This window comes from Hemiscyllium ocellatum, chromosome 18, assembly GCF_020745735.1.
Source record: "Hemiscyllium ocellatum isolate sHemOce1 chromosome 18, sHemOce1.pat.X.cur, whole genome shotgun sequence".
Taxonomy (NCBI): Eukaryota; Metazoa; Chordata; class Chondrichthyes; order Orectolobiformes; family Hemiscylliidae; genus Hemiscyllium; species Hemiscyllium ocellatum.
Window position 1 is genome coordinate 54,364,949 of NC_083418.1, and position 16,639 is coordinate 54,381,587.

The 16,639-nt window shown below is 42.0% G+C and overlaps 1 protein-coding gene across 7 annotated transcripts in view; it reads right to left on the bottom strand.

The window, feature by feature from the left end:
* Positions 1 to 16,639, bottom strand: part of LOC132824473 (liprin-beta-2-like) — a 269,719-nt gene that overhangs the window by 109,326 nt on the left and 143,754 nt on the right. For all 7 annotated transcript variants that reach the window (XM_060839031.1, XM_060839028.1, XM_060839030.1 and 4 more), the window contains one exon: positions 3,929 to 4,015. In XM_060839031.1, coding sequence (XP_060695014.1) covers positions 3,929 to 4,015 — 87 coding nt within the window. The remainder of the gene's footprint in view (positions 1 to 3,928; positions 4,016 to 16,639) is intronic.

Genomic DNA, 16,639 nt, shown 5'->3' on the forward strand with positions numbered 1-16,639 from the left:
TGCTCAAAGTGACAACCACACTGCTGTATGTCTGAGACCTAGGCGAAAGCGAGGACTGCAGAAGCTGGAGATCAGAGTCGAGAGTGTGTGCTAGAAAAGCACAGCGTCCGAGGAGCAGGAAAGTTGATGTTGTTTCGGGCAGGAATGAGGCTGGGAGCCTCAAGGTGGAGAGATAAATGGGACGGGGGTAGGGAGAAGGTAGCTGAGTGCGCAATAGGTGGATGGAGGTGGGGGTACCGAGTCTGCTTCAGGAAGTGGCTGAAGAGCTTCAGAGCAGAGGAGATGACTTGGGAGTTGCAGTGGGAGAGAGACTCACAGATCCTTGTCAAGGGAGGAGGAAAACTTCAAGGTAGGCAGCCTTGGAAGAGGATGCGCAGTGAGGTTAAAAATCAACTAAGTGAAAGTGAGGACTGCAGATTAGAGTCGAGAAGGTGATTCTGAAAAAGCACAGGTCAGGCAGCATCCAAGGAGCAGGAGAAGAGACATATCTGGCAAAAGCCTTTCATCAGGAATGAGGCTGGGAGCCTCGGGGGTGGAGGGATAAATGAGAGGGGGGTGCAGGTTAGGATGGCAGTATTCCTTCTCTCAAGGCCAGTGAAGCAGATGGTTTTTACAACAGTCGACAGTGGTTACATGGCCACCCTTAGGCTCGCCCTTTATTCCAGATTTTACAGAATTCATATCACCATTGGTCATGGTCAAATTCAAATATCATCCTGCCAGTTGGGATAGATTCCGATCAGAGTTAGCAGCTCAAAAAAAAACTGCGCATACAAAACATCTTTAAGGCCATCAGTAACTTCATGTCCCATCAACTCCCTCAATTTACCATTATCATCAAGCCCAGGTCAATGAGGAGTGTATGTGTGTGTGCCAGACACAAGACCAAGTGTGCTTGAACAGGAGGGGCCAACCTGGTGAGTATAATGCAGGACTACATTCATGTTAAATGGTGATGGTGAAGCACAGCATATCACCACTGAAGACCAGGCTCATGCAGTTACACAGTCATGTTCAAGCAAGTACCAAAGTACCAATACATTTTAGACTCCATGGTCATCAACATCACAGATAGGAGGTCTTCAGTCAAATGTATTTATTGCATGCAATATCAAAAATGCTTCAATGCACTGAGATTTATCAAACATTTCCACAGGAGACATGCATTCAAGAACTAGTTGTGTCCCTATTTAAGTTGTTTCTGGGCAACTACAACAGACACGTCCACCAAGAGACATGGTGGTAAATTGCACAGGGACATCCTGTCCACAAAAGAAAAACCAAGTCAAAATCAAGCTGGTCATTGAACACTACACAATTGCTAGAAAATGCCTCTAATTATATAACTTTGAAGGGAAAACATCCGAATGTGTTGGGCCTGGGATGTTTTCCAAAGGAAAGCTGGAGCTGAGGAACTGGATTTCAACTCCCCATAGCAGTTTTCCTTTTGCGCTAGGTATGAATCCACCCAGTATAGATTCTTAATGAAGGGCTTCATGTCACATCAGCTCCCTCATTTTACCATTATCGTTAAGCCCAGGTCAATGAGGAGTGTACGTGTGTGCCAGACACAAGACCAAGTGTGCATGAACAGGAGGTGCCAACCTGGTGAGTATAATGCAGGACTACATTCATGTTAAATGTTGATGGTGAAGCACAGCATATCCCCATTGAAGGGCTTAGAGTTAGGGTTATGAAGAAGAGCTTTTGCCCAAAACACAGATTTTCCTGCTCCTCGGATGGTGCCTGACCTGCTGTGCTTTTCCAGCACCACTCTGATCTTAACCTATTACCTGTTCATCAGTCTGCTCTTGGTCATTAAAGTGATTAGTGGCACGAGCTCAATAGTAACTTTACCACTTATACTCCGTTTGGATTACGCCAGAGCTACTGCAGACTTATCCAAACATGGACAGAGGAGGTTCAGTTTAGACGTTAGGTAAGAATGTCTGCTCTGGATATCAAGGCAGCATTTGATAAAGTGTTGCATCATGGACCCTTAAACGTGAACTCGAGGATCACTGAAAAGGACATTTTCCTGAGGTTTCTGGTCTCCCACTCATCAGGACAGTTCACAAATATGAAAATATCAAACTACAACAATTTACAATACATGATAAAATGTTGATTGGTTGACAAGCTGTCTGTGACTGGTTAAGAAACTACACTGGGTGGATTCATACCTAGTGCAAAAGGAAAACTGCTATGGGGGGTTGGAATCCAGTTCCTCAGCCCCAGGTTTCTTCTGGAAAACATCTCAGGCCCAACACCTTCAGATGTTTTCCCTTCAAAAGTTATAATTAGAGGCATTTTCTAACAATTGGGGTGTTCAGTTCCATTTGCAGCACCTCAGAATGACAGACCACGCCATGTGCAGTAAGAATAGTATGTCAGTTTATGTGGTGAATAGCTTTTGAGCCACACAAGTGCTGAGCAATGATCATCTACAAAAGAGAGAGAATTTAATCACCATTTCTGGACATTCCATGCCACTTTATCATCGACTTTCGCTGTGTCAACATCCTGGGGGGAAACACCATGGACGAGAAACTGAACTGGACAAGCTATAGAACTACTGTGGCTTCAAAATCAGGTCAGAGGCTAGGAGTATTTTGGTGTGTGATTTGCTTCCTGACACCTTAAATCCTATCCAAACAGCTGTCAGGCACAGGACAGGAGTGTGACTTAATCTGCAATGGCCAGGTAAACCAACATACACGTTTGACACCACCAAGGCAAAATAAAAATCCCTCGAACATCATATCCATTCACTGTCTCCATTATCAGCACACTGTAGTCACTATCTTTAAGATGCATTGCAGCAGCTCCCAGAGAGATTCTACACTCATGATTGCTACCACTTAAAGACCAAGGGCAGCAACATGGGAACACCATGATGTTCAAGATTCTGTCAGAGTCATATGCCATTCTGATTTGCAAACAGCCCACCATTCTTTCAAGGTCATGGGGCCAAAATCCTCAAATTTCCCACCCAATAGCAAATGTTTCTCATGGACAGACTGCAGCATTTGAAGAATTTAGCTCTCACCTCTTTCTCAAAGGCAGTTACAAATGGGTACTAAATGCAGGTGTTCTAGTAATGCCCACAGCCCATGATTAAATACAAATAAAAATTTTCAAAATTAAATTGATTTGCAAGGGATATAGAAAAGGTTCACCGGACTTCTGGAATTAGAGTGTTGTCTTGTGAGGAAAGAAAGCGTAGACAAGGTCCTCATTTTCTTGAGTTTAGCAAAATGAGAGGTGGTCACATTGCAACATATGAACTTCTTGATGGCTTGACAGTGCAGCTGTTAACAAGCGGATTCCTTGGATGGAGAGTTAGAACAAGGGTCATAATGTCAGGGTGAGGGGTAGCTCCTCATATAAGAGGGAGATGAGAAGCTTCTTCAGTAAGATTGGAATCTTGAGTTCCCTTTTCTAGAGTGCTACAGATTCCCAGAAATTGACTGCATTCAAGTTGGAGATTGGTAGATTTTTGGCACTAATGGAGTCAACACATTTGGAAGTAAGGAAGTAAAGTGGTATGGAGGTGGAAGATTGAATAGTAAAGCAGGTTTGAGGGGTGGTATGGCCTACCTCTGCTCCTGTTACTAATTTTCATTAGAAACTAAAATCGGTGAAGGCGCAAAAGAAAATGAAAAAAGTCATAACTACAGCTTTCTATCAACTCAAGAACCCAGGATGCAGCCATTCACATCAACAACTGTCATCTCCCATTCAATATTATAATGGCTAACCTGAACTGTAAACTCAGTTAGCCTCCTTGGTTATTCGCAAGTTAAATTTTAGCCATTTTTTAAAAAAGTTTGGTCAATGTATTGCTGATTCCTGGCCTTTAGAATGAGGCGAATCTAGACATTTGCAGGTTGGGAATGGGGTACGGTTGCAAGAGTAGAGAACTTACCTGTAGCACCAGGCACTCCCTGTCGCTCTCCAACCGTGTCAGTCGCTCTTGGCAGGTTTCATTATTCACAGCTGCACGATGATTGCCCTAAATATTAAAAACAAAAAAAATCAAACTGGTCAGAATAATCTGCTCCACCACACAATATGCACAATTGATGGAAGGTGTGATATTAAAATTTTGCTAACAACATTGACAATGTTCATTCTATTTCAAAGGGCTGAAATTCCTTCTGCGATACACCATTCTACACTTTATTCACTTTTGTAACCATTTACACAAATTTAGTGCTTACTAAATTCTGTCACTTTCACTGAATTCAAGCTTTAAAATCCAAGAGAAGTGTGATAACCTGAGCAAGTTAATAAATTGCAAATCTATGCTGTACAACCAAAACGTTTCATTTGGCATCCAAACAGAAATGTCAAACTGTGCAGTACGCTCCAGATTTTGAATTCAAAGGCCATGGGTTCAAGTCCCAGTCAAGAGACTGGCGTACGTAAGGCAGACAGATACTTCCAGTGTGGTACCAAGCGAGGGCTGCACAGTTAGAGGTGCTGCCTTTCATACAAGAGAGTTAAAGCTGTGGCCCCACCTACCCCTTCAGTTGTATAAAAATCATCACATGACAATTTCCAAAATCTGAGGAGCTTCCCCCCATCCCCTAGGCATCCTACCTCAAGTCACAAGACTCAAATTTATAAATTTTGGAGAACAGTGATAGACGTCAAGAGGACACAGACTGTTGACAGAATGGGTGGCCCTATGGTAGATGAAGTTTGACGGGGAGAAAAGGAAGGATTCGTTTTGTTGGGAAGACCAAAAAGAGTGACAATACAAAATAAAGGAATGCAGGAACACAGACTTAGGAATTTAATATGCACAAACATTTAAAGGCGATATTGGCTGTGTGAGGCTGAACAAATGGTTAAAAAGGCATTTGGAATCCTGAACTTCATGAGCTAAGGACCTGGGTTCGATTCCAGCCTCGGGTGACTGTCTTTATGAAGTTTGCATATTCTTCCCATGTCTGTGTGGGTTTCCTCCCACAGTCCAAAGATGTGCATGTTAGGTGATTTGGCCATGATAAACTGCTGAAATAAAAGTGTTCAGGAACGTGTAGGTTAGGCGCATTAGTCAGGGGTAAATGTAGAGTAATAGGGTAGAGGAATGGGTCTGGGTGGGATACTGTCCAGAGAGTCGGTGTGGACTTGTTGGGCCAAATGGCCTATTTCCACACTGTAGGGATTCTATGAAATTGTATAGATAGTGGCTTGGTCTTAAGTGGAGGACTCATTCTGGGCATTGTGAAAGGTTTTTACAGCGGGGCAAACACTTATAAGAATGAATTCAGGACTGAAAGAGTTTGGTGACATGGACAAATTTGGAAGCTTTGTTGTTTTCCTTTGAGGATGGAATTTGGTAGAAGATTTGATAGAAGTGTTGAAAATACGAGGGGTCTGCAGAGTGTGGCTAGGAAGAAACCTGTCATTGGAGAGAAGGTCAAAAGATTTATGCTGATTACTAAAAAAGAAAGGCAAGTGACAGTTATGCAGCTGGCTAACATCTAGAAAGCACTGTACAAGCATGTGTGGAGGCTCCAGATTCCACTGTTGCTTTCAAAAAGGAACTGGATAAAAACGGGAAGACAACAAATTTGCTAGGCTATGGGAAAAGGGTTAGGGAATGGGAATGGCAGAGTTGCAATCCAGCACAGACACTATGTTCTTCAGTGCTGCAGTCATTCTATGAATCAGATTCTATGATAGACATCACTCAAGTAGGATCACTAAAACAAATTATTGGTCAGTCAAGAGTTTGCAGCGTGCAAATTGGCTGCAATTTCCTACAGTACATCAGTAATTACTCGTTACTGGCTGTAAAAGGACTTTGGGATGTCCTGGCATTCTGAATGCTGCTATATGGATGCACTTTCTTTAAAATAGGATCCCATTGGCTGTATGATGAAGGAGGCTAGCCTCTTGAGCCTGTTCTGAAAATCAGTTAGCTCATGGTCCATCTCAACTTCCTGCCTGAGCTTCATTGTTTTTGTTAAGGGTACTAAAAATTATGATATTTTTAGATTAGATTCCCTATAGTATGGAAACATGTCCTTCGGCCCAACAAGTCCGCACCGATCCTCTGAAGAGTAATCCACTCGGACTCATTCCCCTATCCTATAATTTATCCCTGAGTAATGCACTCTAACACTATGGGTAATTTAGCATGCCCAATCCACCTAACCTGCACATCATTGGATTGTGGGAGGAAACCGGAGCATCTGGAGGAAATCCATACAGACACGGGGAGAATGTGCAAACTCCACAAAGACAGTTGCATGAGGCAGGAATTGAACACAGGTCCCTGGTGCTGTGAGGCAGCAGTGCTAACTACTGAGCCACCGTGCCAGCCCAATCAGTGTGGAAAGCTCCTAAAATGTTGCTGCATCCTTGAAAGTGGAGTCGCAGGTAGATAGGATAGCGTTTGGTACACTTTCCTTTATTGGTCAAAGCATTGAGTATAGGAGTTGGGCAGTCATGTTGCGGCTGTACGGAACATTAGTTAGGCCACTTTTAGTTTCCTTCCTATCAGGAGGATATTGTGAAACTTGAAAGGGTTCAGAAAAGATTTAAGGATGGTGCCAGGGTTGGAGGATTTCCACAATAGGGAGAGGCTGAATAGGCTGGGGCTGCTTTCCCTGGAGCATCCAGGCTTAGGGGTGACCTTATAGAGGTTTGTAAATCATGAGGAGCATGGATAGGGGAAATAGACATGGTCTTCTCCCACGGAGGTGGGGGGGGGGAAATCCAGAACTAGAGAGGGCATAGAGTCATAGAGATGTACAGCACAGAAACAGACCCTTCAGTCCAACTCATCCATGCCAACCAGATATCCCAACCCAATCTAGTCCCACTTGCCAGCACCTGGTCCATCCCTCCAAAACCTTCCTATTCATATACCCATCCAGATGCCTTTTAAATGTTACAAAGTTTAGGGCAAGATGGGAGAAATTTAAAAGTGATCCAAGGGGCAACTTCTTCATGCAAAGGGTGGTGCATGTATGGAATGAGCTGCCAGAGGAAGTGGTTAGAGGGATATCAGCCAAGTGCTGGCAAATGGAACTAGATTAAGTTAGGATATCCTGTCGGCATGGACAAGTTGAACCGAAGAGTCTGTTTCCCTGCTGTATGTCTCTATGACTCTATTTACAACCTTTTGTGGGAGTATGTGCCAGAATTCCATTTATATAACAAACTATTTCTTGCTTGCACTCCTGAAAAGCCAAACTTCAATTCTGGTACATTACACGATCAGATTGTACTGGCTTTCACCCAAATCAAAATTAGTTGGTTTTTCCCTCACAATCCGATCAAACGCCAAAAAGATGCTTTTCTTCTTAACTGTCTCAAGGCAGAAGTTGGACTGTGGTCTGCAGTAAAATAACCAGCTCAAAACTTTAGTTATGTCTAAGGCAGTGAACGAGCTTAAAACAGGTTAATTTTTAAATTTCCTACAGTTCAAATTTAATCCGCACACTTGGTCAGCAGTTAACCCTTTTGTACCAACTCACCCCAGGCTGTCCTTCCAACGGAGCTCAAGCAACAAGAAAACATTTCTATTTATCAACACCTTGACCCCTTGAAGCAGTGATACAAGTACAGCCTGGTCAACAGAATCATAGTGACAGCAAAATTCACTTTATTAGGTCAAGGTCTTTTCACAGTTCTCCCAGTCATCTTAGTTGGGAACTCGCTCTGCATGCATTCGCTTCTAGTTTGCAGGCAGTAATTTTTTTAAAATTTAAACTTTATAGTAGTTTAGACACCAAGGGTTGTGTAAAACTCAAGTATGATCCAAATCCAAGTTGGCAGAGGTCAGATACACTCCTTGGAATCCCCTTGTGAACTCCAGGCCATTCTTAACTACCACGATAATTTCTGGAACATTCCTGTTGCACCATTGCAAATATGGAGCATTCCTGGGGAATCTTTGCAAATAATAATAGGGACAGCACTCCTCCTCCATGTTAAATATTTTCTAAACAATCTGCTCAGAGATGTTATTACATATCCCTGTAGCAAATGGGACTTGAATCCTAACCTCCTAGCTCAGAGGTAGGGTCAATACAACTATGCCAATGGAGCCCTTCTAATTCACTTTATAATGATGCAGTATAAGGGAAAATGATAACCCCCAACCCTGCACAAAAAAGACAAAGGTTAAAAGATTGGCATTCTCATACAGGACCGAGGGACAGCTGCCCAGTTGGAAGTGCTGTCCTTCAGACGCGACAGTTAACAGAGGCCTCTCACCTAGACACAAGATTTTATGGCACTATTTTTGGACAGCGCATCCTGGTGTTTTAGCCAACATTTACTTAATTTCATAGGAGTCAGTTGGCTCAGTTGACTGGACAGTTGACTAACTTCTAGAGGAGGGTCACTAGACCCAAAATGCTTGGTTGTGCTTTCTCTTCACAGATGCTGCCAGACTTGCTGGGTTTCTCCAGCAATTTCTGTTTTGCTTGGCTGATCAGCTTATTTGCAATGCAGAGTGATGCCAATGTACGGGTTTCATCCCAGTTATTTGAGGTTATATAAAAAAGGACTCTTTTTCTCAATCTCTCCCTTTACGCTAAACTCAGTCAGTCATTCTCCCTCTCATGAAAGGGCATCCTATCGTCTGGTAAGACTGTGGTGACCACAAACAGATTACCTGATCACTGTTGCATGGTCTGAGAGAACTTGCGGCATGCTAGCTTGCCTATGTACAAAGGTGACTACAGTTCAAAAATACTTAATTGCCTGTAAAGTAATTCAAGACATACAGTGGTTATGAGGTGCTAAGTTTTTCATTTCCTTATCTTAGGTCCTTCTGATAACACTGACCCATTCCTAAAGCCCCTACAGTTACTCACTCACAACAAGCCTACAAATGGTTGCCAAGACATGGTAATACTCTTCCAGTCCCTTTGTCTCGCAGGGAACTGGGTGTTAACAGATGATGAATTAAATTCAGATCTCATTTGCTGATTTTTTCAGGCAGATGTGTCAGAAACAAGCATGCTGGACAACAAGAGAAAAAAAAAATCCAGAAACATCCTCAGATGTCTTTTCATTGGCCCTTCAAGAGTTCTAGGACACCAGTTTGGAAACCAACATATTAAGGTCGGCTCATCAGGGTGTGTACTGGATTCAGAGTGAGTTGGAACAATGAATCACTGAGAATGAAATATTTTCATCGTGGGAACACAGAAATGACACTCCCAGGAACGAACATTGAGCAAACCCTTAGGATTGGGTATGCACTGCCTGGGAATGTGTAGGAGGTTTCAACAGAAAACTGGATGCATATTTGAAAATTATGAAATCAGAGGCCTATGGAGATAGGGCTGGAGAATGGGACTAGCTTTGTCAGGAGCCTGATGTAGGCACAACAGGCTGAATGTAAATGTTTTATGATTTTAAGTCCAGAAACCAAACAAATGTTATGCTATAAGATGCATGACCTATGAAATCCAAAATTATTAAAAAAGCTCAAGCTAGTGTACTCAAGTGACGTCAAATTCACTTTGTTCTCAAATTTATTGGATTGGAGCCTACAGCTATGAATTTATAATGGATCAATCCAACTACAAGCAGGATTGGAATGAGACAAATGGGAGTTTCAGCTGAGAAAACCACATTGACTTGATAGCAAAGAATTTAGGAACATGAATCAACCAGTCAAGCCCTTCAACCTTTCAAGAATTCAACTGCATTGTGGCCAATCTACATCTCATCTCTATTCTCCAACAAGAATGTATTGTTTTCAGGCTTGAAAGCTGTGACAGTGTGAACATCCATTACTTTCTGGTCTCTCTGTCTGTGTGTCTGTCTGCCTGTGCGTGAATGTGCCTGTGTGTCTCCACATATAGAATGCCACTCTTCCTGGCATTGGTGTGAAAAATTGCTTCCTCAAACTTAACTCACAAAGACAGACCATGACCAATCAAAAATCATAAAACTCTTGGTAGATGGCTCCTCAACCTTATAACTACAAGCCTAGTCTTTGCAATCTATCCTTAAAATTAATCCTTGCTACTGTGGGATCATCTTGATAAATCAATGTTTCATCCCTTCAAATATCAATATGTCCTGTCCTGAGATGTGGATGCCTGGAACCAAACAAAATATTTTAAGCTATACTTGATCAAGGAAGGCTCAGTGCAACCAAACTCACTTCCTCCTGTGTGTGCTGCCGTCACTTATACTACAGCTGCATATTCTCACTTCTGTAAATGTACAGCTGGCATGTCAAAGATGTTTAAGTATAAACAAAGCAGAACTATTTACTGTAAACATTAAGGCAACGTTAAAAACTGTAACCTCCCATCAGTTGACCTGGGCTAGGCTGACGTAAACCCAAAGTAAACAATCCCATTACTACATCTTTCCTAAAAGCACAAAGTGCAAAAATATTGGAGTGAAGAGTGTGGGGGAAAGAAAAAAGGTGAGCTTGCATTTATATAGTGTCTTTCATGGCATTCCAAACATTTTATAGCTAATTAATAAAGTAATTTTACCAAATTTAATCAATGCAGACTAAATGGAGAAGCCAACTTGTGCAAATCAAGCTTCCATAAACTATGCAATAATGAACAGATCAACTATATATTGCAATGTTGGATGAGGGGTAAATATGGACCTGTACAATGGGGAGAACTCCCCAATTTTCTTTGAAATAATGGACCAAATCTTTCTCACACACTTGAGGGGACCGATCTGTCCCCAGTTTAATATTTCATTAACAAACAACCAGAATAACCCCCTTAAGCATATTTTTTTTTCCCTACAAGAGGGTCAGATGCTGAGTTGAGGGAGAAATACACAGTGATGATAAATAGCTTGGTCAAAAAAGCTGCTTAATTGCAAATCATAATTAGCAGTACTTCTATTCAGCTTATATGAAGCACTTTGGTATATTTTAGAGATTCAATAAAGGAGCTATAATGCAAATTCTAACAAAATTTGGCGGATTGAAATACATTCAGAATATCTAACGTTTACTCAAAGAATATCAAAGAAATGGATACTGCAGCAACTAATCAGCAGAAAAGCTTTCCAATTTAATTAAGTCAAAATAATGTTGTTGCAAGTGGACACTGTAATGTTTAAAATCACTGTTTAATCCTCATCTTAGCCTCACAACCACCACTTCTTCATCACGATCTCTCTCTCAGATCAGGCACAACATCCTTCAATTGAGCATCAGGGACACGGAAACCACTTTTCATCCCTTCCACGAGTAAAGTTCTGCTCTCCACATTAGAGAGAGAGAGAGAGACACAGAAAAAAAAAAACAAGGCTCTGGTAACGATGTAAAAATAAAACTATTATAAACATCAGGAAAGACTAAACATGGCAAGGATCTTTTCTCTTGACAGTTATGCACTGACCTGATAAAGGTTATGAAGGAGTTGAGGGGGGAAATGTGGAGGTGGTTTCATGATTTGAGATATCAAAGTTAAGGGCCATAAATCTAAGGTAGTCAATATTAGATACAAAGAGGAAGTCCCGAGAAATGTCTTTCTCCAGTGAGTGGTGAGTGTGTAGAACTTCACACCATAAGAAATAGTTGAGACAAATAATATAGATGCAGTAAAAGAGGAAGCTACATTGATGCTAATGAAAGACAAAATGATGTTCATTATTCTAATGCCTTTCCCATTGACCTCTGAGTCTCTAGGTTTCACTTGACAGGTGTTGTCTCTATCTTGTCCCCTCATCCATTATTGTTTGTTTTAGTACTAACTCTTCTTGTGCTAACTTTAAAGCCTCATGTTGAATTTCCTAGGTCTACGTTAAAAATCACAACACCAGGTTATAATCCAACAGGTTTATTTGGAAGTACAAGCTTTCGAAGCGCTGTTTCTTCCTCAGGTAGCTCGCTACGTGAGGAAGGAGCAATGCTCCAAAAGCCTGTACTTCCAAATAAACCTGTTGGACTATAACCTGGTGTTGTGTGATTTTTAAATTTTGTCCACCCCAGTCTAATACCGGCACCTGCACATCATCGCTCCTAGGTATAGCCCAACACTAAGTCTTCGACAGCTCTCATCCTAGGATTACACTGTACATTTGTTTTTAAATGTGGTTCATCAAGGCTTATTAACATGAATTTCCAAACCTACAATCTTTACTGCATAAAGGCAAAATCCTGCAGATTCTGGAAAGAAATCTGGGAGAAACTCAGGAGGGTCTGACAGCTTCTGAAGAAAACATTGAGTCCAATACAACTCTGTTTTAGAAGGGAAAGGAGCTGGAACAGGGAATGGGCCAGAACAAGACAACAGAAATGGGGGAAAAAAATATACATGGGGTAAATGATGTGTGAAAAAGGAGACAATAAATCCACTCTGCTGAGAATAAAGCCAACAAAGTTACTAACACGATATGGAGTTTTCAAATCAAGAGGACAATGTTCATGATCTGAAGTTGCTGAACTCAATGTTGTGCTCTGAAAACTGTAAAGTAGCCAAGAAGAATGAGGCGTTGTTCCCTAACTTAATGCTGAACTTTTTGTCAGAACACTAACAGGCTGAGGATGGAAAGGTTAGCAATATGAGCGAAGATAATCACTTGAAATGGCAAGCAATGCAAGGCTGGGGTCATTCTTGCACACTATGCTGCAAAGTGGTCACCCAGCCTGCATCTGGTCTCATCAACATAGAAGAGACCACAGCAAATACGGTAGACTAAACTGAACAAAGAAGAAATAAAACTGCTGATTCACCTGCAAGTATTTCTGCCTCACACTGAGTGGGGAGGTGGTGCTGAGGCAAGAATTATGCCTCCTGCAACTGTATGGAAAAGTATGATGGAGGAGTGATCTCCAGCATCTGCAATACTCACTTTTTATTGATGGAGGAGTGAGGTGGTGTTAGGAGTGATGGAGGAGTGGACCAAAGTGTCAGGGTGGAAATAACCCCGACAGAATGGCGACAGTGGGAGGGAGGGAAGGTGTGTTTGGTGATGGTAGTATTAGATATGGCAGAGAAGACCTTTTGAATGCAGAGACTGGTGAATTGATAGTGATGGCAAGAGTAAGCCTATCATTGTTCTCAGGGATGGAGACGAGCAGAGGATGACAGGAACATGGCAAGTGCATCAGACACAGCTCTGGAATGCTTCAAACACAATGTGGGAAATTTCTCCCTTGAGGAGAGAATAAAAAAAGGAGAAACGTGTCAGTGAACCCTGAGGAAGATCTGATGGAGATGGAGAATGGAGTCGAGTCCTTGCAGGAAGCAAGATGTGAGGAAGCACAGTCAAGATTACTGTGAGGGGGTAGTTCTGGGAATCAATGCATTTGTAGTGGATATTGGTGGATAGCCTATCCTTAAAAATGGAAAAAAAGGAGGTCAAGGAAGAGAAATAAAGAGCTAGAGATGAACTAGGTGATGATGCAGAAAATTGGAAGCAAAACTGATCAATTTTTCTCATTCCAGATAAGAATCACAAGGCTGGATCATTAAGTATATTCAAAGCTGAACTAGATTGATTTTAAATCAGTGAGGGAATCTAGGATTATGAGGAAAAGGAAGAGAACTAGAGTTGAGGATTATCAGGTCAGCCATGATCTTATTAAGTGGCAGAACAGACTCTTCTACTTTTGCTCCTATGTCTTATGATCTTATAGTCAAGCAGTAGTACAAAAGAATCCAGAGGGGCATTGGTATGGAGTGTTTTTAGATCTTATATTCCTTAACACCTGAAAAGAATGGAAAATGTCTTTTCTTTTTAAGGTGTCGAATAAGAAGAGTTAAACTGAACTGACGACCAGGGCAGCTTGAGATGGCGAGAGGTAACACTATTGAAGAGAGAGGTCTAAAGTATGTATGGCATTGAGTGTAGGTCTCAGGATACAGGAGGGGCTGTCTGTGGAGCTTTGAAATATGCAAAGATACATGTAATCTTGAGTGGATTCGAAACATGAGATGGAATTTCATTTGGAATGTGTGTGGGATAAGGGAAGGCTAGAAACAGTCACAGAGGAAGGATGTGTGTCTGTGCAAGCTAGTTGTGGCAAATGCTATCGAACACTAAGTGGGAGATTGAAAGCTATGAAACTAACCAAGTTTGGGTTTTGTCAGGGCCATTCAGTTCTTGACTTGGTTATAGTCTTGGTCCAAACATGGATAAAAGAACAGAACTCCACAGGCCAGAGGAGAGCAATTGCCCTCAATATCAATGTCATAGTTGACTAAATGGGGTATCAAGGAGTCCTAGAGAAATAGTAATCAATTGGAATTTAGAAAGAGAATATTCTGCTAGTTGGAGTCAAACCTGGCACAAGACATGAAGTTGTTTGTGATTGTTGGAGCTCAACCATCTCAACTCCAGGGTATCATTGCTGGTGTTCTTCAACCAAGCACCCTAGGCCCAACCAGCTTCAGTTGCTTTAAAATCAAATACCATCCTTCTATGGAGGGGTGGGTGGGGCGATGTAAAGAAGGGTGTAGGTTGGGTGGGGGATGTTCACTGATGATTGATTCAATCTTCACCATCATTTGAGATTCCTCAAACACTGAAGCAGCAAGATCTAGACAATAAGATTTGCACCACAACAGTGCCAGACAATAGCTGACTCTAACAAGAAAGCAAGAACATTATCATTGCTCCTTGAGGTTCATTAGCATTCCATTGCTAACATGGAGAATACCACTGACCAGAATCCGAACTGGGCTAGCCATTAAATATTACAGCTACAAAAGCAGCTCAGAGGCTACCGATTCAGTGGCAAGTAGCTCACCTTCTGTCTTCCCCAGTAACTGTCCAACATTAACAAGGCACGGATCACAGGTTTGATGGACTACTCTGCACTTGCCTGGATAGGTGCAGCTCTAACATTCAAGAAGCTTGACACAATCCAGGACAAAGCAGCCCACTTGACTAGTACCATGTCCACCACCTGCGACATTCAATTCTTCCACCACTGATGGTCACCATTTACAAGATGCACTGTAGCAACTTACCAAGGCCCCTTCGACAGCACCTACTAAATCTGCAACCTCTAACATCTGAAAGACAGAGGCAGCAGATGCATGGGAACATATCACTTGCAAGTTGCCTCTCAGCAATCCACCATCCTGAACTGGACAGCACCATTGACTGGGTCAAAATGCTGAAACTCCATTCCTAACAGTACTGGTGATATTCCTACACTCAGACTGCAGTTTACCACCACTCTCAGATTGTCCAGTGTATTCAGAGATGTGCAGTAACATGGAGGCACAGCCAACAACACCCACATTCCCTTCAAAAGAATACAAAAAAATTCTAAATCGATCTTCTAGGTCGTTCTGCTATAGTACATGTTTCATCTAAACGAATTCGCTGTAGTGCGATTGACAAATATGGACGCTGTTTCTAAAGTCCAAACTTTTAAAACATATGTTGGCTATAGCACAATTGCATCACCAACATAGTATTATTCGAATTATACGGTTTTGGTGTAGTGCGCGGTCGCTCAGGAACGTGACATCGCACTATAGAAGAAATGACTGTACTTAAAATCGCCTTTGACCATATTTTTGGATGCTTAAATTAGAAACTGGCACAGGCCATTTGGCCCTACCTGTTTTCTCCGCCATTCAATAAGATCATATAAGTGGGCAGCACGGTGGCACAGTGGTTAGCACTGCTGCCTCAGCACCAGAGTCCCAGTTCAATTCCTGCCTCCGGCAACTGTCTGTCTGGAGTTTGACATTCTCCCAGTGTCTGCGTGAGTTTCCGCCAGGTGCTCTGGTTTCCTCCCACAGTCCAAAAATGTGCAGATTAGGTGAATTGGCCATGCTAAATTGCCTGTAGTGTTAGGTGAAGGGGACTGAATCTGGGTTGGGTTGTTCTTCGGAGGATCAGTGTGGACTTGTTGGGCCGAAGGGCCTGTTTCCACACTAAGTAATCTAAATCTTGGCTGATCCAATTACAGTCTAATTCTGTCTACCTTGGATCTTTAAAAATCACACAACACCAGGTTATAGTCCAACAGGTTTAATTGGAAGCACACTAGCTTTCGGAGTGATGCTCCTTCATCAGGTGATTGTGGAGGGCTCGATCGTAACACAGAATTTATATCAAAAATTTGCAGTGTGATGTAACTGAAATTGTACATTGAAAAACTGATTGTCTGTTAAGCCTTTCATCTGTTAGAATACAGTGATAGTTTCACTTCTTTCATGTGTAAATCACAAAACCTTTTTTTAAAAGTTGCATTCTCGGGTTAGCTGTTAACAATGGTGATAGCTAGACAATATGTTGAAGGTGTTAGCCCCCTGTATTCTCTGACTATGACCTGATTTTAGATTGATTCTAATCTAAAAAGTGAGATAACAGAGTTTTACATAAATTCATGCAGTTTTTGAGCTCAGAGTTCTACATGAATGTATGCAGTTTTTGAGCAAAGTGCAATGTAATTCTGCAAGTACAAATTCACCCCACAAAATGTATGTGTGCATGTGGGTCTTTGTCCGTGTGTGTCTGTCTGGGGTGGGGTTGTGAGTCTGAGAAAGTGTCTGCCTTCTACTACCTTCCAAAAGGTGCACAATTCAGGGACGTCCCATCGTGTCGGGCAATGGGACCCTATGTGAGGATCTCTCTGGCTATGTGGAAGGGATCTTGAAACCTATTGTACAGGGGATCTCCAGCTTCTGTCGTGACACTACGGATT